Source organism: Eumetopias jubatus, unplaced genomic scaffold, assembly GCF_037043125.1.
Source record: "Eumetopias jubatus isolate StellerSeaLion01/CBP00866 unplaced genomic scaffold, mEumJub1_p1.0 scaffold_2, whole genome shotgun sequence".
Classification (NCBI taxonomy): Eukaryota; Metazoa; Chordata; class Mammalia; order Carnivora; family Otariidae; genus Eumetopias; species Eumetopias jubatus.
Window position 1 is genome coordinate 167,454,133 of NW_028274808.1, and position 23,849 is coordinate 167,477,981.

A 23,849-nucleotide genomic window follows, 5' to 3' on the forward strand; every position below is an offset into this window, starting at 1 on the left:
ATCAGGAACCAAACAGCAGAAGATCTGGCTTCTGGGGCACATGGGTGGCTCAGTCTGTTGGGTATCTGACTCTTGATCTCAACTCAGGTCTTGATCTCAAGGTCATGAGTTCTTAAAAAAGAAAAAAAAAAGATCTGGCTTGTTTCCTCCTATAAACTCTAAGTTCCTTGCAGAAAGGATCCACTTTTATGTCTTCCTCAGGCTCTAAGAGTCCATTGCATCGTACACAGCAATAGCTCAACCAATTCTTTTTATTTAGTAAAACATGTATCAGGTTAAGGTTGTCATTTGTGGAGAGAGGAAGGACAAAGCATTACAGAGGAATCCCCTGCCATCATCACCCCAATACAAAATGGTGGAACCCCAGTAAGATCAGATGCCAAAAGTTTAAATCTAATCAGGAATTAGATCCAGATAAATGAGCATTTTAGAATTTTTCTCCTATCTTCTGAGAACAGGATTTGATCTATCTACTTTTTTACACTGTGCTATTTTCATTTGACACACCAAGTTGTTTTGTGTAAATGTTTGGAAAATGAATGGAAGAGTGTAAGCATGAATGATTTTAGTTAAAAAATATATTTTCTTCATAACAGATATTGGCTTCTTTGTTGTCTATAACCTCACACCTTCAGTGCCTAACAGCTGTAGTCTTAATAGACATGAAGTAATGTTGCTGTCATCAGTGTCAAAATGTTTAAATGAAAAGGGTTGAATTACGTGTTTATTTCTTACAGCCAACTGCACCTATAATATGTGAATTTCTTACAATGATGGCAGTTTGTCACACAGCAGTACCAGAGCGAGAAGGCGATAAGATTATTTATCAAGCAGCATCTCCAGGTACAAAGGAAGGAATTATAATGTATCTTTCCAGTGGAAAATTGTTCTGAAATTTGAGGTTGTCTAGAAAACAATCAGTTTAATTTGAAAAAGTAAAATAACCAAGTTGTTTTTTTAGATAATAAAAATGTATTTACTAATTAGAAAAACCTGGTTTTCAGAATTAAATATATATATGTCAAAATATATAACCTTATCTACATAATTTTTAGCATATGACATAAATTGCATGGAAATTTGAGTTAAAAAATTCACACAAAAAGTACTTTTTAATACACATAATAGGGTCTCCTCCCTTCTTTGAAAACAACAATTTTGCTTTCCTCTTCTGGAAATGATAATCAAGGAGCTTGTTGTGTATTTATTTGGATGAAGAAAGTTCACCATTTGAAAGGGATGCCATAAAATATGTATTAGCATGGTTATCAATATTTAATGCCTAGGCTTAATTTTAAACCTATTTTCACTGTAAAATTGGGCAATTTGATGATTGCAAGATTTTAGGAAAGAAGGAAAGGAACATACTTTAAAGAACTTTGTTTCTAAGTGTTTTAACTGTATTCTAAACCAGCACCTGTGATCTTGCAGAATGTACCAAATTCCTAAAAAGCAGAAGAAATGTTACATCTCATATTGTTAGGATGGACACTATGTGAATGTTTCTTATCCCACACCCTACCCTCAGCAACTAGAAAGTTTGACATAATATGGTGATGAAAGTAATATATAATAAAATAAACATCAGTTCATTTATATCCATTTCTTTTCTTTTCTTTTTTTTCCTTTGTCCAAGTTTCTCTTTTTTTAATTCGAGTAGAGTTGACACACAGTGTTACATCAGTTGCAAGTGTACAGTTTCATGCATTTATATCCATTTAAATTGAATCCTCAATTCGGATTTTCTACATTCAGTGGTTTAGGAGGAAAAGCATAAAACATAAGACAATCTTGTGCATTTATTTTGAGAAACTTTTTTATAGAACATTCTGGACCAAGGGTACATTTAAATTTCCTTTCTTAGGTGTGTTGACTAACAGTCAAATATGATTCCTGGTTCCCTACAAGAATCAGAACCTTAAGATGAGTCTACTTGTTCCTTTGGCATTGTCATATGATTTCCCAAAAGAAATGGATTTTAACAGGGGCCAGAATAAACAGAATTTTAATTCTTTTAAAATTCAATAGAAAATATAGTAATGTATTTCTGTTGTACTAGGGATAATTATTTTATCTCACCATGTATTTGCTTTCACCTTTTTTCCTAAAACAGATGAGGGAGCATTGGTCAGAGCAGCTAAGCAACTGAATTTTGTTTTCACTGGAAGAACACCGGACTCAGTGATTATAGATTCAGTAAGTTTTAAGTTTTAAGTTTTAGTTTTAAGTCTCTTTTTCATCAAAGTAATAACATGTGCATAACTTCAAAGATAAAATAATATCAAAGGATCATAATAAAATAGAGGTTCTCTACCTCAGAAGAAGCCACTTTATCTCTTTCTTCAGGCATTTATAAATCTCCTATTTTCAAAAGCATATGTGATAAATGATAACTGTTTTGATTCTTGCATTTGAACACATCTACTGACTTTGTCTTCTGTTATGTTAAATGAGGATTTATCTCTCTTGATTCACTCTCCCTTCCTGGAATATATATTACTATATGACTATATATTTTTGTAATTACATCACAGCTTTTAGTGAAACAAGTATTCAGACCTAATTTTTTAAATATGCAAAAGACTTGAACAAACATTTCAAAAAAGAAGATATATGAATGGCCACTGAGCACACAAAAAAAATCATTAGTCATCAGTGAAATGCAAATTAAAATCACAATGAGATGCTATATACCCACCAAAAAGACTAAAATTAAAAACATTGCAGCACCAAATGTTAATGAGAATATAGAGCTAGTGGAGGACCCATATGTTGTTAGTTGATGTGTAAAATGGCATGAGCCGTTTGGAAAGCCTTTTAGAGTTTTCTAACACAGGTAAACATGCACCTGACCCAGCAGTTGTACTCAGTTACCCAGGAGAAATGAAAGCTTATGTCCACAAACAGATACCTAATGGAATGTTCACAGCAGCTTTATTTAGAGTAGTCATACACTGGCAACAAACCAAACATCCATCAGCAAGAGAAGGGGGTAAGCAAATTGTGATATATACTTACAGTGGACTATCGAAACAATAAAGAGGAAGGAATTATGGATTCATCAACAACATGGATAAATCTCAAAAACATTATGTTGAGCAGAAAAAGCTAGACACAAAGGAGTGCATACTCTGGAGATCAGACAAAAGTGATTATGGGAGTAGAATTCAGAACAGTGGTTGTCCCAGGGTTAGGGAGGAGATGGATTAGAGGAGAGGAAAAGGAATTTATGGGGTGATGGGAATGTTCTATATCTCGTTGAAGGTGGTGGTTACACCAGCATACCATTGTAAACAACACAGTTTTCGCCAAACTATGCATTTAATGTCTGTGTCCTTTTTGTATATACGTTTCATTTCACTAAAGAAATCATGATTTAGTGTTTGTTATTATGCCTGTACCAGTATACACAGTTGAACATTGTTGTATTCAGGAATTTTTTTCTTTTTTTAATTTTATGTTTTCTGATATAAATTATTTCCTGAAGATAATTTTTCCTTTATTTCCTAAATATAAGTCCCTTACCTTGTTGTTGTTTTTTTCAGTTGCTTAATTTTCTTTCTACCTATTAGTGATGGTTCCCATATCTTCTTAGTACACTCTAAGTGTACTAAGTCACACCAGGTAATCTGTCAGTTGGCAGTTCTTACCTTGAGACACACCCATCCATGGCTCTAGAAGTTCACCATTCTTTTCGGTCCGTGCCAACTTTGTTCTAAGGCCTGTTTCTACAACACTTGGAATCCCGGTTGATTTTCGTCTGTTTGGGACTATTTCCTGTGTCTCAAATCTTCTTTCCTAGTGAACTTCCCTCTTTTGACAGAACACATATCATGTTTGTTTCTTCAGGTTAAAAAGTCATTCCGGAAGCAGAGGACACAGTAGTGATAGTCCTCAATAAATACAGCTCCTGACTCTTGGGCTCTGAGATGCACTGGTTGATGGGTCACCATTTTGTTCACGGTTGTCACCCTGGAATTGTTTTATCATCTTCTCGAGAACTTTCTTTACTTCTGTCCTGTGTTAGATCTTCAATTCCTAAATCCCATGACTTTCTTGTTCTTGGTTTACTCTTTTACTTATGTGGAATACATTTTTTAGTGGCTTTTTGGGAAAAGATACATGGGGAGTAACTTACTTATTTTATAGTCCTTTCAAGTCTAAACGTTTTCTATGCTACTGTTATACTTAATTGATCGTCCAGATGAATATAGAATTACAGGATAGAAATTATTTTCCTTAGAAATATTGATTTTTCCACTATTTTATGGTTTCCAGTACACCTCATTGAGAAATCAAAAGCTATTTTGATTCCACAACTTTTGTGACTTGCCCCTACCCACTCCCCCACACTCTGGAAGGTTCTAGGATCTTTCTCCCAAGAGTTTGGATATTTCATGGCAGTGTGTCTTAGTGGGAATATTTTTAACCTGCTGTACTGAGCACTGGTGGGCCCTTTTCCATTTGGAAAATTCAGTTCTGGAAATTTTTCCTTAAATCCATTTTCCTTCCCTCTTTTTGCCCTGTTCTCTCTCTTCAGAATTCTTGAACTGATCTTTAGCTTTTCACTAATGCTTTTCATGCCTTTGCCTTTTTGCTCTGCTTTTTGGAAGTTTTCATCAGCTTTATCTTCTTAACTTTCTATTCATGTTTTTTGTTTTTAATTTCTGCTCCCATGTTTTTGGTTTTGAGAAGCTTGTTTTGTTCTTTCAGTATTTCTTTTTAATAGTATCCTGTTCTTGTTTCATGAATGTTGTATTCTCTGAGAGAAATAATGATAGTTTTTTGAAATTTTCATTTAAAAAATTTTACAGGCATGTAACAAAGCACTTAATTAAAAAGCATTTACAAGCCTTTAGTTAAACTATAGTTTTTACCAGAATATAAAATTGTCTCAAACTATCACTGCAGTTTTGCAGTGATTATAGTTTTGGGAAAAGCATGCTTCACCAAAAGTTAAATATCAGCTCTCAAATGTTCTTCTCCAAAGTTTCTCATTTTCCACTTAGGGGAAAAGAGCAGCATTTAATTACTGTAGCCCTTGCACACGGGATGTGTGATAGACTCTACCAGGTTTTTGACACAAATTACAATATGCAGAATAATAAGGCCAGTCTCCTCCCATACTACCAAAGAGCAGCAACCAGGGTATAAGTAGTAATCATAAAAACATAAGGATTATTATAAACCGTCTTATTGTTTCACACATTTTTTTATAGGTCCCCTTAAAAATCATATCCTGGCTTATGCGGCAATATTTCCAAGGGTGTAAAACTCTGCAAAAAAAGTTTTATGCCACCAGGAAGCCACAGTAATCAGTTCCAATGTAGAACAGAAAATACCACATATGACGCATGTGACAGACCACTTCAGTCTGGTGTTGAAACTAATTTCAGAGGCATCCAGGGCCCACCCACCAGCCCCTCGTGCCTGTCAGGAAACCCAAACCTGAAACCTCATTGGTCCATGGGAAATTTTGTTTTTGAATTCTTTTTCCTCCAAATTGCTTCTGTCTGTTGGTTTTGGATATCTCTGTTCCATGTTAATGTCCTTCGATGTCTGTCAATCATTGGTACTCTCGTGGTTAAGAAGAAGGAACTTGAAAGCAGATGTGGCTGTTCAGAGCCTGAGGGGAATATTTGTCTACCCTGAGCTCTACTGTAGGGTGGTCTGGGGGGATTCATTAGGGAAGTCATGGCGTCTGTACCTCTAAGGCTTCTCTTGGGCTTGTTGAATTCCCCAGAGAGTAACTCCCCATTTCTGCTTGGGATATTGGGGCCCAGCATTTAATATATTTCATATGAATATGATAACAATGCCATGTCTTCAACTGTGCCAGTCAATTCTAGACAAAAGATTCTGCTAGACCAGAGGAAGGGCCGGTGCTGAGAGCTCATTTCAAGTGGCTCTTACCCAGTTCTCCCCATTTTAGGCCCCTTTTTTACCTCACAATTCCAGAGCTAACTGCTTTTTCACATCCTTAAGCCACTTAAGGATCATATGGTACAAATCAGGTGGGTTCTCAGCTTTTCCCATGACCATTATAGCATTCAGCCTTCTTGGATCCGCTAAGATCCCACTCACTGATCTGTGTTCTAGCTTCCAAATTTCTGGTGCTATTGTCTCTTTTCTTATTTCCCTGCCATCGTAAGCTTCTTTCTTTTTAAAGTGTTTACTATAGTTTTAGTGAGACTTTGGGTAAGACAGAAATTAAATGTGTATGTTCCATCTTCCCTCTTAACCTGAAAGTTAATAAATTCACTTAAAGAGGATATATTCGGAAGGGATGCATTGTTTGTGTTATTTTTTACATTAAAACTTCATGCATAGGGTTTCTTTCCAAGAAGCTAAAGATACTTCCAATATGATGTAATCATGTATTCCTTTCCTTCATAGCTGGGGCAAGAAGAAAGATATGAATTACTCAATGTTCTGGAATTCACCAGGTAAGACATCTGCTCTGTGATTTGTATCTGTAAGATAAATTTCTACATATGTTTGGGTTTTTTTTTCCCTTTTAAATAACTAGAAAGTAGGCTTTATTTTTTTAACTAAATTTGTTTAGAAAAAATATTAATTTAAAATCTGCAGTATAGCTTGTAATTGTCATAGCTGCTGAGAAATCATAAACACCTATCTTCAGAGTATTGCCAGACATGACTTCTGGAGGCAGTGTAAAATTATTTTTGAACAAAGCTGCTATGTGTCACAACTGTGAGGTATAGGACCAGGAGTCTTAGGCTGGTGATCTGGAAACATCGTTACATTTAGAGGCAGCAGGATTTATGTGTACTGAAGCCGAATCAAGAGTTAGGAACCCAGCAGTCTAATTCTGCATTCATTGTATTGTATCTAACTGTCTTTGGGATTTCAGAAACCATGCCCATCTCTCTGTTCGGTATAAAACCAGTTATGATTTAGTAGGAAAAAGCAGAAATCGAGGAGGTTATCCTACTTAACTTTATTTTTTAAGGTCAAATAGTAGAGACCTTCTAGTAATAATCAGCGATATGTCTAGGAGTTTGGCTTTGTATTTTTGCATGACTACATTGTTTCTGAACTAATACGCTCTTAGGGCAAATAGGCCTCCGTTAACAGACAGGATAGTCTATTTAAAGATTGCATCACCATTAACAATAGGACACTTAGGGCCAGGCCACAGGCAGGAAGTAACACTGCTGTTCAAGGAAATAAGTGTTCACTTATCTTCTTGAACTTTCTCCTACATAAGGCAAGCTTGTACACTGACTAGAAAAGGCATTTTCTGCAGTATGAAGCTTCCTCAAAAAGTTAAAAATAGAACTACTCTATGATCCAGCAACTGCCCTACTAGGTATTTATCCAGAAAAAGATACAAAAATACAGATTCAAAGGGACACATGCACCCTGGTGTTTATAGCATCATCAACAATAGGCAGATTATGGAAAGAGCCCAAATGTCCCTCAACTGATGAATGGATAAAGATGTGGTATATATACACAATGGAATATTACTCGGCCATCAAAAAGAATGAGATCTTGCCATTTGCCATGACACAGATGGAGCTAGAGAGTGTTATGCTAAGCGAAATAAGTCTGTCAGAGAAAGACAAATACCATAGGATTTCACTCACATGTGGAATTTAAGAAACAGAGCAAACAATCATGGGAAAAAGAGAGAGTCAAACCAAGAAAAAGACTCTTAACTATAAAGAACAAACTGATGGTTACCAGAGGGGAGGTGGGTGGGGGCATGGCTTAAGTAGGTGATGGGGATTCAGGAGGGCACTTGTGACGAGCACTGGGTGATGCATGCAAGTGCTGAATCACTAAATTGTACACCTGAAACTAATATTACACTGTATGTAAACTAACTGGAATTTACATAAAAACTAAAAAAATAATAAAAACATGTAACTTACTGGAAAAAAAAAAGAAAAGGCATTTCCTTTTCAGTGCCAGCTTTGGTTGCTATCTTGGTTAGGAGTGACCACATGCCATTGGTTAATATCAAAAGTAATGGGGTCTGTCTAATGTATTATTTAAGCACTATTTTCCTTACTTGTATGCACTGAAAGGCTCAAGGGAAAATGCATGGGAAGTTGATGAGTAACTGTAATAGAGTATTTCCAAAATGTATCCCCCACCTTTTTTTTTTCAAGTCCAAGTGGCTGTTTTTCCTAAGTCTACTTGCTTTATGCCTGCAAAATATTATAAGTAGTATATCAATGAGCATTTGGGTATGTTTGTTTATTAATACACACCTCAAAGCACCACAAAGAAAAATAAAGCAAGGTTAGGAGTTTAGGGTCTTTCAGGGTGCAGTGTTGGGGGTGGGCGTTAAGGATGAAAGTGAGAAGAGTGACTATGGAGGTCTTAAAAGAGATTCTGGAGAAAACATTAGTGGTTTGGACTAGGATGATTCTAGCACAAAGAAAGTGAAGTTGATAGAATCCAGATACCTTTTGGAAGAATGTCTGGGGGCCTTTGGGATGGATTGGAGTTAGAAGAAGAAAAGAGGGAGGGGTTGGAGTCTCTGGTGTGAACAGCTGGGTGGGTAGGGGTACCGTTTACCCCGATGGCACATACAGGGGTAGGAATAGATGTGCAGGATGAGGTGTTTGAATTTGTTATGTTTGAGATGCCCGTGAGATATGCACATGGAGGTGTCAGAGGTGGGCGCTGGATGTGAGGGCCTGGAACACAGGAGAGATATAAATGGCTGAGATATAAATGTGGTAGTCGTTGGCCTGTAAATGGTAATCAAAGCTACAAAAATGAATTGGATCTCCTGGAAATATAGAGTGAGGGAAACAAGAAAGGCTGAGGATTGCACTATGACTAACTCCAACTTCTAAGGGTTGATTAGAAGGAGAGGAATCAGCAAAAGAGACTGCTTTGTGGCTAGAGATGTGGAGGATAAAGAGAGGGTAAGACCACAGAGCCAAGAGAAGAGGCTTTTTTTCCGAGGTGACAGTGATCATCTGTGTCAGAGACCCGCAGCAAGGTTAGGTGAGCTCAGAGACCCGCAGCAAGGTTAGGTGAGCTCAGAGACCCGCAGCAAGGTTAGGTGAGCTGAAGGTGGGCCATATTTGCTGGATTTAGCCGTTCAGTGGGACGGTCAGGAGAGAAGCCAGGTGGGAAGGGTGGGGATGCACTGGGGGTGGGGGGTGTACACAGGGGATGTAAGTAGAGATCGTCGGTGTGTGCAGCACTTGTTTAGAGTTGAGTTGTGAAGGGGATACGGCTCGGTGGGAGTGGATTGTTTGGGCTGAGTATTGTAGGCAAGAGACTCCAACGTGTTTAAGTACTTATGAGAGAGACCCTGTCGAGAAGGGGACGATGCAGACTCGGGGGAGAGCAGCATACCTTTAGGAGTGAGGTTACTGAGAAAGAGAGGGGGTTCATAGCACATGGGAAAGGAAGGTCTCTGAGAGGAAAAGAAATACCCCCTCCGTTGTCAGGAAAAGAGGCAGAGAGGATGGGGACCAGCAGGGAAGTGTGTGAATGTGTAGGTGTTAATGGCGGAAAGGATAAGAATTCTTGTCTGAAGCTTCCATCAAGGTGAATTGCAAAAATTCCAAGGGTCCAGAGGATGAGGGTGCATTAAAGACCTGGGGAATGGAGAAGGTGTTCCAAGTCCTGCACATGGTGAGAGAGCGAGCTTATTAGAAAGAGGACAGCAGGGAGCATGCAGGTGACAGCGTGTCATGGATTTCCTAAGCTCTGTGGCAGGGCGACTTTCCTTCAGTCCATCCATCTACTCTGATGCTAAAGAAAGGGTTCCCATTTACCCAGGATTTGTGCGTCCTGCCAGGAGAAGAAAAGAGCAGGAAAGTTGGTGAGCTTGGGACCATCTCATTAAAGTTGGAGTAAGAGAGGCACCAAGAAGGGCTGAGACAGAATATAGAATGTGCAATGTCCTTGTGAAGAGGGCCCAGGTAAATGTCTTCCCGAAGTGCAGGGGTGGCCGTCGGAGGAACCTACACAGTGGGGATTAGAGATGGAGACACAGAGGACTGAATATTTCTAAACGCCTCGGAAAGAAACTCCTAACTGTATGCTAGGACACCATATCTTGGCTACTTTATATTGGACTCATTTCCGTTTTTCGCAGAATGTTGCAAGGTAAAACAAATAGATACAGACGCCTGTGGGAAGTCCATTTCCCCCACCTCATTTCTGGAGAGAATGCTGATACACACTTGGTTCCAAATGAGGCATGTCCTATGCGGGGCTGTGCCAGTTTGTTCTACTCACTGTTACTTGCTGTCTCTGTGGATGCTGTATGTGTAACATTTTTATATTGCCAACACAAGGTTAAAACGTTCGTGCTCATTAGCTTAGCTTGGTAATGCAAGTAGATTTTTTACATGCTGCCGGTGGCTTGCTAGGAATCATTGAGAAATAACAGTTTGTGAAAGCTGAAGTCAGTTTTAAAGGGCTAGTGTTTGCCTTTCTGTGTGATTTGGGTATGTATTTAATGATGGATTATTATTTCTGTTTGTGTTAAAAGCTATAACATACAATTCATCTTAGATACTGACTTAAAGATTTTTGAAATCTGAAAACATTGAACCAGAACTCTCCTCTGCCCAGGTGGCTCCTCACTCCTGCAGGTTTCCCAGGATCCATTTTGTAAATTATTCCTTTAGGGCAGCGGATGGTACCCTGGTGCCTTACAAAACAGAATGTAACTCTCAAAGGTACCCAAACCACACACCCAGAGGATGGTTTGTATCTGTGGAAGGATAGGGCTCATAATTTGGTAAAATTTATTTTTCACTGTGAGTATTAAAATATGTGAGGCATGACAAACATATATATGCATATGCTCAGTATGATCACACATTATGGAAAACCTCTTTCAGCGCGAGAAAAAGAATGTCAGTGATTGTTCGGACTCCGTCCGGGAAGTTACGACTTTACTGCAAAGGAGCTGTAAGTTTTTATTTTTGTCTTTTACAGTTTTGATTTATGATGGTTTATAATGTATACGTTCAGCATTTTGCTATGGAAATGTAACACAGATGTTTAGCATAAAGTTGCTGACATCCACTTTCCTTGGTGTTTTATAGTAATAGCGTTCAGCCTCTTCTGGTGAAATGTGGAATTCCTTCTGGGTAAATTTGGTGCTTTGAAAAAATTTGGCCTAGCTTATTTATAGAATTCAATTTTGATACTTAATATTTGAGGCTTATATTATAAAATACATTAGAAGACAATTAAATCAGAAAATGCTTTGAAATTAGAAATGTAGTGATCCACACCAGTTTGAATGTAATTTTTTAAAGACCATAGAAATGGGGGGGGGCGGGGAGGGGGATGGATCACAATTACTGCTATAATTTCATCCTATGGTCATTACTATTCGTCTTGCATTGTTTTCATTATAAAAGAATTTCTAACTATTGGTTGGCTTTGGTATATTGGCAGGTTATATTGACAGAAAGAGTAATATGTCATTCAGAGTGATTTTTCCTAGATAAAATATGTTTACACTCATGGAAAAATAAGGAGTCTACTGACCAGTCTACTCATGGGGAAAAAAGGAGCCTTTTGTTCCAACAATTATTATTTTCCTTCTGAATTAGCCTTTCCAGGTACCTGGTCTACTTGGACTAGTCAGGTAACTTACCAACCTGGAACTTTCCAATTTCAAATATAATCAACAACCTTGATTTATTAAATGAAACTTGGAAACTGCACTTATGAGGAAACCAAAGCTTATTACTTAAATTTTTATTGAAAATGTTTTTCAGTGCCTTGGTTTTAAAGCATTGAAATGCAGTTTTTGAATGCCTTGGTTTTAAAGCATTTTGGTAGAATTATTTCATGATGTCTCATAAATTTAGTTTTAGAATTCCTCTGGTTGTTGACTGAAATAACTAGCATTTTTTCATTGTGTGCACTTTATCTACCAGACTCTCAACTGGAGAAAAGAAGATAAGACCCAACACTTGTCAGGAACTGAGTCAGGGAAATAGATATAAAGAGAAGTTTAGGATACAATATTGAGGTATATTGTAAAGCTCTTCCACATTCCAGTGGTAGCATTTATTGATAATGGAATAAAGAGAGCTTTTAAGACCTTCTACTTTAAATGGTTATGTGTCCGGTTTGCACCCAACTCACATCCTTCCTTTCTTAGTTTTGAGTAACCTTCCATCTAGAACCTTTGTTTGGGAAGTTAAAGCATTGAATAAAAAATAAAAACATTGGACTTCCTTTTTGAATAATCATAGAGGTAGTTTGCATACATTAACTTGCTTATTGTATTGTTTCCCCTCACTGCCAAGTGGGCTATGAAATGTGGTTGAATACTAAAAAGGCAGAAACATGTAAAACAAGGTACATTTGAGAACTGCAGGTAGTTTGGCAGAGAATAGTAGATTCGAGGCTGGAAAGGTGGACATGCTTTAGGTCATGGGGTTTTTTTCATGCTCAAGAACTTGTACATTTTTCTGAATTGTTCTGATGCCATTTGGGAAGATGACTTAAGGCAGGAAGGAGATGCATACGGAGTTCCCCGTTGATGCTATTGACTATAGTCCACGAGTTGATAAGAGGATCAGAACCAAGACAGTTGCAGAGAGGATTGCGAAGACAGAGATTTAGGACTCAGTAATTGATTACATGTGGGTGATAAGGGAGACCATGGTCTAGAATTATTATCCGATTTGGACTTGGCTGAGTAGATGAAGTGGTACCACTTCCCATGATAGAGGGTTGGGAGCTACATCTGGGCCAAGAGGCAGAGATGCTTGGATTTCACAGGGGAAGGAACCTGGGATGCTGGTACAAAGTGTAGCTAGAAGGTAAAAGCAGGGGATTGATGAGATCTTGTAAGAAGGAAATATTACATGAAAAGAGAGGAGGGCTAAAAGTGAGGAGTAGAGGATCTAAAAAGAGATCAGAATTGGGAAGAGAGTCTGAGGAGTGTTGATTCCCTGGCAGAGTGAACAATCAACAGTGACGTGTGCAATAGAAGACTTCAGTAGTTAAAGAGTCAGTTAAGGAGTCAGCTAATACTTTCCAGTCAAGTTAACACGGTCTGCTCAAACTTTAATGTTTCTCCTCTATTCCAAATTCATGACAGCGATTGACACAGTATAGAGAGAGAGCAGAAAGGTAGAGCCAGGCTTAAAAACAAGATAAATATCTTTGAAGCCCCAAATAGGAATAGAAAATCAGCGTGGTACACCGAACTGAGGTCTTGAGTTGAACGGGGGTGGGAGTCCCAGGCCCGGAGTCAGGATCGGGGAGCGGTGGTTGGAATTTGGTTTCTGTAAGACAGTGGGGGCAAATAGTACTTTCTGTAAAATGTAGAGAGGAGCCAGCCTCCCCTCTTTGATGCCTGAGACATCAAAGGCATCAAAGTGGTGCCTTCCTAATCCTGAGAAGAGACTAAGAAAAACTCATGCCAACTCTGCTGGGGGAGTATATCAAACCACTAGATTGGGGTGTGCACAAGCGGAGAGCAAAACTGAGAGACACATGAGGAAATCTCGTTCCAAAGAGCACAAGCACGTAAACAACCGGACATGAATTCACTCCAGGTGAAATCATTTGTGTAGACAAGTCTGACCAAGGATGCTTAGTTCAACATGATTTAAAAAAAAAAAAAAAATTACAACTATTTTTAATCAAAAAGAAATGGAGGGGATGGAGATATGTGTAAGCTAAACCGGAAATCATGAATTTAAGAGAAAACATGAGAAAACGGAATAAACTCTAAATTAAACAGAGTGGAAGAGTCGGGGGTGCAGTTAGTGAATCGGAAGATGGTATGGAAGAGTTCGTCTAGAACATAACACAGAGAGATGGTGGCTCTGTGGTGTGTGTGTATATGGATGATTTCTTTTTCTCCTTTCTTCCAGGTTTTCTGCAATGAGGTTGCCTTGCTTTACTAATTTTTAAATGAAAAAAGTATACAATACTCAGTTTATGTCTGCAATAGTAGCCAATTTAAGAAGTTATGTTTACACACATAAAATCTTAATTTATTCAAGAAAATAAAAACCCTGCCCCAATACTTATATACTAGAGGAAAAATTAGAAACTTGACTATTACACTCAGTGCCTTAGGGACCGTAAAGTGACTGAAAATTTCTAATTAAGTGCCCCATACGTAAAATTCTGCACCACACATCGAGAAGACCACATCTGAAATCAGTTATGTTTAGCAGTTCACCACCACATCATGGGCAGAGTACAGATAAATCCGAATGGCACACACAAACACAGAAAATATTCTTCTACATTTACATATGGATGTGTCTGATGATTTTAGCAAATGTCCCAGATCACAGAGGCCAAAGCTTCATGCGGCAGGTCAGTCAGTCTCCCCCTGTTGGGTAACCTGACGGCAAGATCAGAGTCCTGGCAACTGCCGAATTTGTAGCAAGATTACCTAGATAACTTCAGTATAAATTGCAGTGCTTAAATAATTCTGTCAGACCTCTTTTTTCTATTTGCTACCTTCTTACTGTTGACTCTTGCACTTCACTGTATAGTCCTTCTTTATTTGGCAATATTGTAGAATATGCTTCAGGCTGACTGAGGACTACATCAGGTGTTTTATTCACATAACACCTATCTTTTGAACAACTGCCACGTGCAAGACACAATAGGTGAGGACGGAGCAGCATTGGAACCTGAGTCTAAAAGATGAATAGGAAAACGACTTTTCAAGTGAAAATTGACCTAAGATGAATTATTCATCGTGAAGCCCTAGGTTCTTTATTGACTATGCCATGCTGCCTGGGGAGCATCCCCTCATGGCCAATTTTCCACTCTTACCTTGCTGAGGGCTGGGACACCACATAAGTAAATTCATTTAGGATTTCCTGCAAATGTAGACTCAGTAGGCTCTGAGTCTGATCTTAGGGGATACACATGCTTTAGTTCCTGTGAAGAAACCTTTTTTGGTCGTAACCACGTGAAGCCGTTACTTTGGGTGAAGAGGTTATTTGTATGTATTTATTTCTCACATGTAAGCCTGGCCGATTGACTGTCACTTAAAAACATACTATCTAATTCATGTGGAAGGCCACATTCTGTCCCCTGCTTTCCTTGATACTATAAAGAAAGTAGAAAATTCTATTTCAAGCATCAGTTTCTTCCACTAGAAAACTTGGCTACATGGCAGAATTTAATCTCCCTTATCGTTTTTGTTTTCATGATGTTAATTTTTTTTAGAGATTTTCTTAGTTTTAAATGGCCTATTTTAATTTCATTGAAAATGTCATTAGCCTCTGGAAAAAAATAGAGTTCATAAGTTATAACTTTCATTCCTAGAAAGGAGCCAAGAGGGGAAATTATCATTTCCTTTTGCTTTGCCCCCCTTCCCATTCCACCACTGAAAAATGAAAAGAAATTCATAATTGGGGCCTGGAATATTCCATCTGTTCTGAGGTCACTAAGTTCTTGTTTCTCTCAAGGGTTCTAAATCATACTCCATTAGTCTGCTTCCAAATCTCAGCCCTGAGACTGGAGACCCCAAAATGGGTAATACCACTGAGAAAGTAATTGCAGGTAAATGATTTATTTTTTCCTAGTCTAATAAAACCATGGAGGCCAAACACTAAAATTCTTAAAACATTAAACCCAAGCCGAGGAATAACAAAAGGAACAATAAGCAGTTTATAAAGGGGCAAAAATCAGAGAAAAGTAAGTGGTACATACGTTCGAGCTGAAAGGGGCTTTAAAGATAATCCAGTAATTGAATTTCACAAACTAGGTGAATTGAGCTTTTAGAGGCTAAAGTGACACAATCAGAAATACTCAGCTACCGACAATGCTACGTTTGTTCGAAATTCTCCCTATAATACCCACCAGCCCTCTCTGTGCATTTGGACCTGTGTTTCTCAAAGTTTGTTCTGTGGGAGCACCAGTCCCATACAGATGCCCTAATCTCTAGCTCGGGCTCCATAATGAATGAGTCTGGGGCACATACCATATGGCCCTCTTAGAGATCTACTGTGCACATCAGCATTTTAAAGGCTCCAAGAAGTATAACCGCAAGGCAGGCTTTGTTCAGCCAGCATTTCCCAAACTTTTTGAGTGCTGGACTATTCTCCCTTGTGGCACCTATGTCTTCATAGAGGACCTGTGCCCTGCAGTGTCCTGCAAAAATACCTTCAGGGGTGGGGGAGATCTTGCAAGATAAGCGAAGTGCTGGTAGAATATGAGATGTGGAACACTGGAGTAAGTCCAGGTTTATTCACAAAGGAGAAAGATGAACATATGGGACTCAAACCTTGTTTCTTAACGTCATTAGGGAAACAGTGTTATTAGAGAAAAAATATTTTGCGCTTTAAAGCTAATGCTCAAAGTGGCTGTTTTTATACTCATTGCTGCTCATAATGTTGCCAACGTCAGTGTTATTAAACTCAAAATGCTTCATTTAAGTGTATTATACCTCTGTTTGTTTTCCAGGACACTGTAATATATGATAGACTGGCAGAGACGTCAAAATACAAAGAAATTACCCTAAAACATTTAGAGCAGTTTGCTACAGAAGGTGAGTGTAATAGGGCAATAAAGCATGATTACAATAAAAAGAAATCATCTACTAATGTCTTGCAGGATTGTTGTTATTTTACCTAGAAATTCCTAAAGCAAGATAACAATTATCTGATAACTTAGGTTATACTATGTGCTGTTCCCATTATTTCTGTTTTGATTTTCTATGTTAAAATTTTGAGAGACTTGGTCCCTATGTTTTGGGGGTGTAGGGTCTATAAATCTGTTCAGTTTTTAGCATGGGTACTATTCACACTTTAAATACACTGTATCTCTAGCAGTGTAGGAGGAAAGGGACCCAAAAAACTGGATATTCTAATCTGAGTAAGAAAGAGGAAAAGAAATAAGCCTATATAACTATTAAAATAGTTTCTCAGTGTAGTTTCAACTCAAGATTTCTTAAGCCCTTACTGAATGGCAGGCTCCGTGTGAGACCTGGGAATCATGGTAAACAGGCTGAGTCCTGTCTCTCTGTCCTACTGAAATATATGATCTGTACAGCTCAACAGTCTAGGGGGATGATCTAGGTTAGATGGGAGGACATGAGAGTACTTAAACAGTAGGGTCAGTTACTCCAAGAATTTGTAGAGTCTTCTCTCTGAACTTAACAGAAGCAGCCAGAACTGTATCTAAATCTCCCTTCTAGGGCATCTGCCTTCGGCTCAGGTCATGATCCGAGGGTCCTGGGATCGAGCCCTGCATCGGGCTCCTTGCTCAGTGGGGAGTCTGTGTCTCCCTCTCCCTCCCCCTCTGTTGCTCCCCCTGCTTTGTGCTCTCTGTCTCTCGCTCTCCGACAAATAAATGAATAAAATCTTTTAAAAAAAAAAATAAAAATCAATCTCCCATCAAAATTTTCACTCTTGTCTGCCTCGGCTTGAACTGTTGCCAATGGCAGCAAGCCTGACCTCTGATCAAATCTTTTTCCTCTTCATCCAAGCGATGAAAAGGTAGGATTGTTTTTAAAAGCACTAGGCTTTGAAAAGCAAGGACATAGAGACCCTTCTCTCAGTTCTCCGAAAATACAAGAGCATGGAGATGCTCACGTTCATCTTCAGTGGGGCTTGGCAGGTAGAGCCTAGCCGGCGTCCAGCCCTGGTTCTTTTAATGGGGGAGGGTTGAGGGAGCATCCTTGTCTTCTCTGGTTGTGATGTGAAGATATTCCAGCTCTTAGAGCTGAGTTCCTCCACCCTATTCTTTCTGGCCCTAGGCTGAACAACACTTATACTCCACGGCTACCCCAGAATAAGTCTCCAGCCAAGTTTCCAAAAGAGAAAAACATGTCCTGATATGGCCCCAAAGATTTAAGTTCTATGCTCAGTGAGCTGACAACAGACAGCCCTACTCCTTTCTTGGAATATAGAGTCCTCTGGGCACTTTATGTCTTATGTCTTCTGCTGCTTGTTTCTGACATGTTACCTGGCCATATTTTATTTGGCTTGAGATCACTAGCACCTAGTTATTCTGAGAGTTAATGACCTTGAGTGAGGGTGTTGTCTTCTCAGGAACCTAATTAACTGCATTTGTCCTGGCTGCTAAATGCTTTTGTTTCTTCTTTGTTCCAATCCACTGTTTTTTTCTGGTTGAGGGTAGCTTCCAAGTGAATTATGAAATTGATAGGCACCAAGCACTGGGAGTAGGTCACCTCAAACTTCAGCTTTGATTGTTTTCCCGGGGTGTTTCTGATGGGTCCTTTGTTTTGTCACTATACCTCAGGTTTTTTTTAGACTTTTTTTTTTTTTTTACTATTTCCTTTCTTTTTAATTTAAATTCAATTAATTAACATACATTATTAATTTCAGAGGTAGAGTTCAGTGATTCATCAGTCTTATATAATACCCAGTGCTCATTACATCATGTGCCCTCCTTAATGTCCATCACCCCATTACCCCATCCCCCCACTCCACTCCCCTCCAGCAACCCTCAGTTTGTTACCTATGGTTAAGTCTCTTATGGTTTGTCTCCCTCTCTGATTTCATCTTGTTTTGTTTTTTCCTCTCTTCTCCTATGATCCTCTGTTTTGTTTCTTAAATATACTACAAATTTGCAGTGACGAAGAGCAGTAATAAGCACAATCATATATCCCTGTAAGAGGCAGATGGCTTTCCAAGTAAACTCCACTGAGGTCCCTCTCTTTCTTCATAAGCATCTATGATGCCACTGTTGTAAGCCAGCCACTGTGCTCAGTACGGGCACTATGGAATTGAAGAACTCAGGGCCTCTCCCTTCCAGGAGCTATACACTAACACAGGAGCTCCACAAGAAAAACAATATGGAACATTGTTGTTCACACCATATGAGCATTTGGGGATTTCTGCCTCGGGTCTGAGTGAGAGGAGAATTCTTCAGAGAGAATGGCATGAACCGAGTCTTAAAGTAGATGCAAGGCAGACAGTGGAGGGAGTTGGAGGGGGCGAAATGGAGAAAAAGTGACCAGCATGTGCAGAGACTGGGTATATAGGAGGTAAATGTCAGGGAGGGAGGTTGAAGACACTTGGTGCATGGTGAGTGAGCCAGCCTTTGGGGGTTGGACTTCATCCTGGGGATGAATGATTGGAAGATTCCAAGCAAAAGAATAAGCTGATAAGATCAGGATGTTGGAAAAAAATCACTTTGGAAAAAGCACAAAGGCTGTATTGAAAGAGCTGGGAATCAAAATCAGGAGGCCAGCTGAAGGTGAGGGGTGCTTTGATACCCATTTCGCACTGAGGTTGTGTCCTAACTGAATCAGACGTCAACCATATTGTTTGAATTGAATTGGTCTTTTCAAAACAAGACTTAATTATATAAAAATGGGTCAGACTTCTGAATGAAATCTTATTTGGTGCTGGGGGGATGTCTGCTACCTTCTTTCAGGGTTAAGAACTTTATGTTTCGCTGTGGCTGAGATTTCGGAGAGCGACTTTGAGGAATGGCGAGCAGTCTATCAGCGCGCATCCACGTCTGTGCAGAACCGGCTGCTGAAGCTCGAAGAGAGTTATGAGTTGATTGAAAAGGTAGGTGAAAGACCATTTTGCTCATACAGAAAACTTGGTTTCCAGAAAACTTCAGTCTTCTCAAGGAGCCAATAAAGATCAGAATATCTTGACACACCTCTTACTGTTGAGTCTCCTCTGGTCCAAGCGTTAACAAATCTTAATACTGGTTAGGGCTTTTGCTGAAAAGTCTCTGGAATTGCTTTGTATAGGTCTTCCTACTTTTTATAGTTTTGGATCAAAGTTAGGCTAGTCTAACCACTTCTTGCCAATGTATACTGTTGCATCTGTGTCACTGAAGATAAGCATGCCCTCCCCCCACACACTTGCACACAAGTTACATACGCATGCATGTGTGCATAGAGTTGATCATGGTGTATCATGTGTAATACAAAATAATATAATAAAAATATAGCTTGTGTGACTCTGTAGCTAATAATAATGTATAAGTGAACAACCCAGTGCTTATCCCTGGCTAGCCAGTGTGTGTGTGTGTGTGTGTGTGTGTGTGTGTGTGTATGTACATAGACACACATCCCTCATTTGCATCACAACTAAAAATACTCTCATTTTACAGATAAGGAAACCAAGGCTATTCATCCAAAAAGTGATGGATACACTCTGATTGATGCTTTATAAATAGCAAGAAATCTTGCTCCCTTAATTAAAAATAGCAAACATTTTTGTGTAGTACTCACTGTGTGCCAGGTGCTGTTTGGAGCCCTTGAATCTATTAACTACTTAATCCTCACAACGTCCCTTTGAGCTAGGTACTGTTCATTCCAGTTTTACAGATGAAGACACCAAGGAAACAGAGAGGTTAAGAAATTTGGTTGAGATTACACAGTTCAAAATAGGGTAGCCAGAGTCCTCATTCTGGCTCCAGAGTTCATGCTCCCAGCCACTTAAGTTATATTCATTCTAACCTTTCACTTTCCATCAAATAACTTCCTAATTGCAGAATTCGTTAACTTTATTCATGTTTATACTGCACAGGATCAGGTTTGTCTGTTAGCTTCAGCTTACTGAATCCTGCCTGCAGGTAAGTAAAAGCTGACTTTTTTTTTTTTTTAATCCTTCCTCTCTTTCAAACAATTTACTCCCTGGTGCTTCCTTTCTTGAAAGGTGGTTGCGCCTCCCTTCCCCCTGTGCGGTCGCCTCTGCGTAATACTGGGGAATGTCCCATCCTAGCTGCAGGTGGTTTTCTCTGCTGAATGCAGTGGCCATATGTGACTCTAGATATTGTCTCTCCTGTCTCCTCAATAGACTGTGATCACTTTAGAAGCTGGTTTGTTTCTCAGACCTTCCTTATGTTTGAACTTATTTTTGTATCCTGCTTATTTCTCAAAGACATGTGATAGCATATATGATATCTTCTAGCTTCATACTCATCCCCCAGTTGTAGAATTACACACACGCTCTCAGTTAACTTGTTGAGTCTCTCTCTCTCTCTCTCTCTCTCTCTTTCCAGATGTATTTATATATGAGTATGTCTTTGGGACATTATGTGGCAAAACAAAGTATTTTATTATTTATAAGGCCATGACCATAATCTCTTTCAATCTCTCTGACCAAAGTTACTTGTTGTCCTCAAGTACTAACGGTATTGATTTTTAATCTCTTGCCTTTCTTACTCTTTTGAGAACTAAAACAAAACAAAAAACTACCGTTTGGAAATAACTTTTCTCCTGTCTCCTTATGTACACAGCCTGAAGATAATGGAGCCTTTGCTCTCCATGGTAATGTGGTAGAATTAATGCACAATAAGTTACAGTCAAATATTTGAAAATGGATTCTAAACATTAAATTTTGTTTCTGTAGGAAGCATACTGTCAAAAATTCTGGAGTTGAATGTTTAATGTGCCTAATACCATTTTTACTCTGAGCCCTCTAGAGTTTATAGATTATATTTTATAGGTTTAACAGTTGTTGTTGCAGGGGGGGGTGTGCACACAATATCTGATATTTAAAAACCTTGTGACTTCCACCTTTTAAATGAAATAGATGGTCAGCTTCTCTCCAGCAGATGGCGATCACGAGTCACACTGAAATTTAAGTTGCTTGGGGAAATGGCATTACATGTATACTTTTAGCTTACAAATATGCCTCCCTCTGAGTGCCTCTTTCCTAAAATGAATGAAAAGAGGAATTTATATCTATTTCCTTTTTACTTTCTGGTAAGCCATGGTCTCTAAGTTTTATTGAAAAAAATCTGAAAGCCAGAAAGGTGAAGGGATTGGTTCCCTTGCTCAGCCAACTTCCAAATAAGGACTGGTTTTCTGTGTCCATCCCTACCCCAGAAACCATAATTTCATTCAAGTATTAATTTCATTAACTTTAATTAGGCTGCTAATAGATGTTAGGTATTGGGGAAGCACAAGCAAACTAGGAACACTCAGCTGAGACCCTGAGCATCACAGTCTGAACAAATTCCTTAAGTAAGGAAATCTAAAGGAACCCAGAGTGGTGACCCTCAAACTTGGTCCAACGGAAGCCTTCAGAGAGGTGGTAACTTTTAAAATGAAACCCACAAGGTTATTTTACCAGTTAAAGGAGATGGGTGGTTGGGGGAAGTTGTTTTTGGTTTTGATTTACTATACAAAAGATCAGAGGTCTTTTTAGGGAAAAAGAACAGGCACATGATACTGAAGAGTCTGCCACTGAGAGCTATTTTTCTGACAAATGCTTTTCCCATCCCCGATCATTGGAAGACTGTTGGGTTTTTAATGTATCTAGGGCCGGGGCGATATCACTCCTTCCTGGTCTGAGCTTCCGTTCTTTGTTAAAATCAACAGGGGTTAGTGTTCCATAGGAATTGGGGGTGACTGCCATTAAAACTACCCTACTGAGGCAGGTTTCAACATGTCAGAGCACGTATCCTGCTGCTGCATTGCCCCGGCTTTAAATTCAGCTGTCGTCACCGATCTGTACCTCTGAAACAAATAATGCAATATATGTTAAGAAAAAAAAAAAAGAAGAAGATAGCAGGAGGGGAAGAATGGAAGGGGAGTAAATCGGAGGGGGAGAAGAACCATGAGAGATGACGGACTCTGAAAAACAAACTGAGGGTTCTAGAGGGGAGGGGCGTAGGGGGATGGGTTAGCCTGGTGATCAGTATTAAAGAGGGCACGTTCTGTGTGGAGCACTGGGTGTTATGCACAAACAATGAATCATGGAACACTACATCAAAAACTAATGTAATGTATGGTGATTAACATAGCAATAAAAATTTTTAAAAGAAAAAAAATTAAGCTGTTGTACTGTTAGGGATCAACCATTTGGCTTCTTCTTTGGCTACTTTAAATGAGACATGTTGATTATGTTATCTTTTTTTATGTGATTGGAATCTGTTTTTTATGCAGACCATGAGAATGGACTTCTCATATGAGATAGTGAATTTTAAACCATGAGAGTCGTTTTTAAATCTTTTTTTTTAAAGAGCAAAACCCATTTTCCAAACAAAATATTGTCTGAATCATCATATATATAGTAGATAAAAGCAAAGCTGCTCTGTTTAAAGAGTGGAGGGGGAGGGAGGAGCCCCACATTGCCTCTCCCGTCAGCCTCAGCACCTTGCCCTCATCATGGTCTGTGAGGAGCTTTTTCACAATTCTGAGGTTCCACTGAGCACTGTTTGAAAACCATATAATATTCCATCTGTGTGTGAAATTTTTGGAAATGGGCTCCTCAGAATACTATATATTTTCAGTACTCTTTTCACTTTTCAATGAAAGATCAGATCATCGTTGTGGTCCTATACAAATTGTTTCTGAACATATTTGAATTAATTATGCGAAATGCCATTGACACGTTAGCGGTAGTGTTACATTAAAGACATTGAAAATTTGAAAGATTTGTAGAGTTTTTCCTGAAAACAAGAATATTTTTAATATGTTACAAAAGAAGTAAAATGTTATAAATGATGAAGGTTGTACTTTTAAACCTTACTCTCTATCTTATCCCTCCAGTGTTTGTTCAAACAAGTAATTCAGTTTTTGAAATTTGGTTAAAGCCTTATTCCTTTGGGTGCTATAAACTCCTAGCATAAGCTGCAAAAATATCCAAATAGACAAGAACATCCAACAAGATAATGGCATTGGTCCCTTGGCACACTGCTTTGTCACTTTTCTTTCCCAGCAGTCTGAGCACTAGAAAGTACTCCTTTCACCCTCCAGAGCACTAAAGGAAAGAAGGAAATGTGAGAGGTTTGAAAAAGTCCTCTGGATATTGTTTTCCCCATTGACAGTCATTGTTAGAGGAGAGGATTTAGGACTTCTACATCCATCTATAAAATAACAGCACCATCTCTGTCCTCAGGTGGGACCGTCTGAGCTCTAACACTTGCATTCAGATGGTAAACTTACAGGATTT

The 23,849-nt window shown here is 38.8% G+C and overlaps 1 protein-coding gene across 3 annotated transcripts in view; it reads left to right on the forward strand.

The window, feature by feature from the left end:
• Positions 1-23,849, forward strand: part of ATP8A1 (ATPase phospholipid transporting 8A1) — a 220,851-nt gene that overhangs the window by 98,582 nt on the left and 98,420 nt on the right. For all 3 annotated transcript variants that reach the window (XM_028088628.2, XM_028088627.2, XM_088021182.1), the window contains 6 exons: positions 738-843; positions 2,114-2,196; positions 6,397-6,446; positions 10,851-10,920; positions 16,420-16,504; positions 19,360-19,499. In XM_028088628.2, the coding sequence (XP_027944429.2) occupies positions 738-843; positions 2,114-2,196; positions 6,397-6,446; positions 10,851-10,920; positions 16,420-16,504; positions 19,360-19,499 (534 nt within the window). The remainder of the gene's footprint in view (positions 1-737; positions 844-2,113; positions 2,197-6,396; positions 6,447-10,850; positions 10,921-16,419; positions 16,505-19,359; positions 19,500-23,849) is intronic.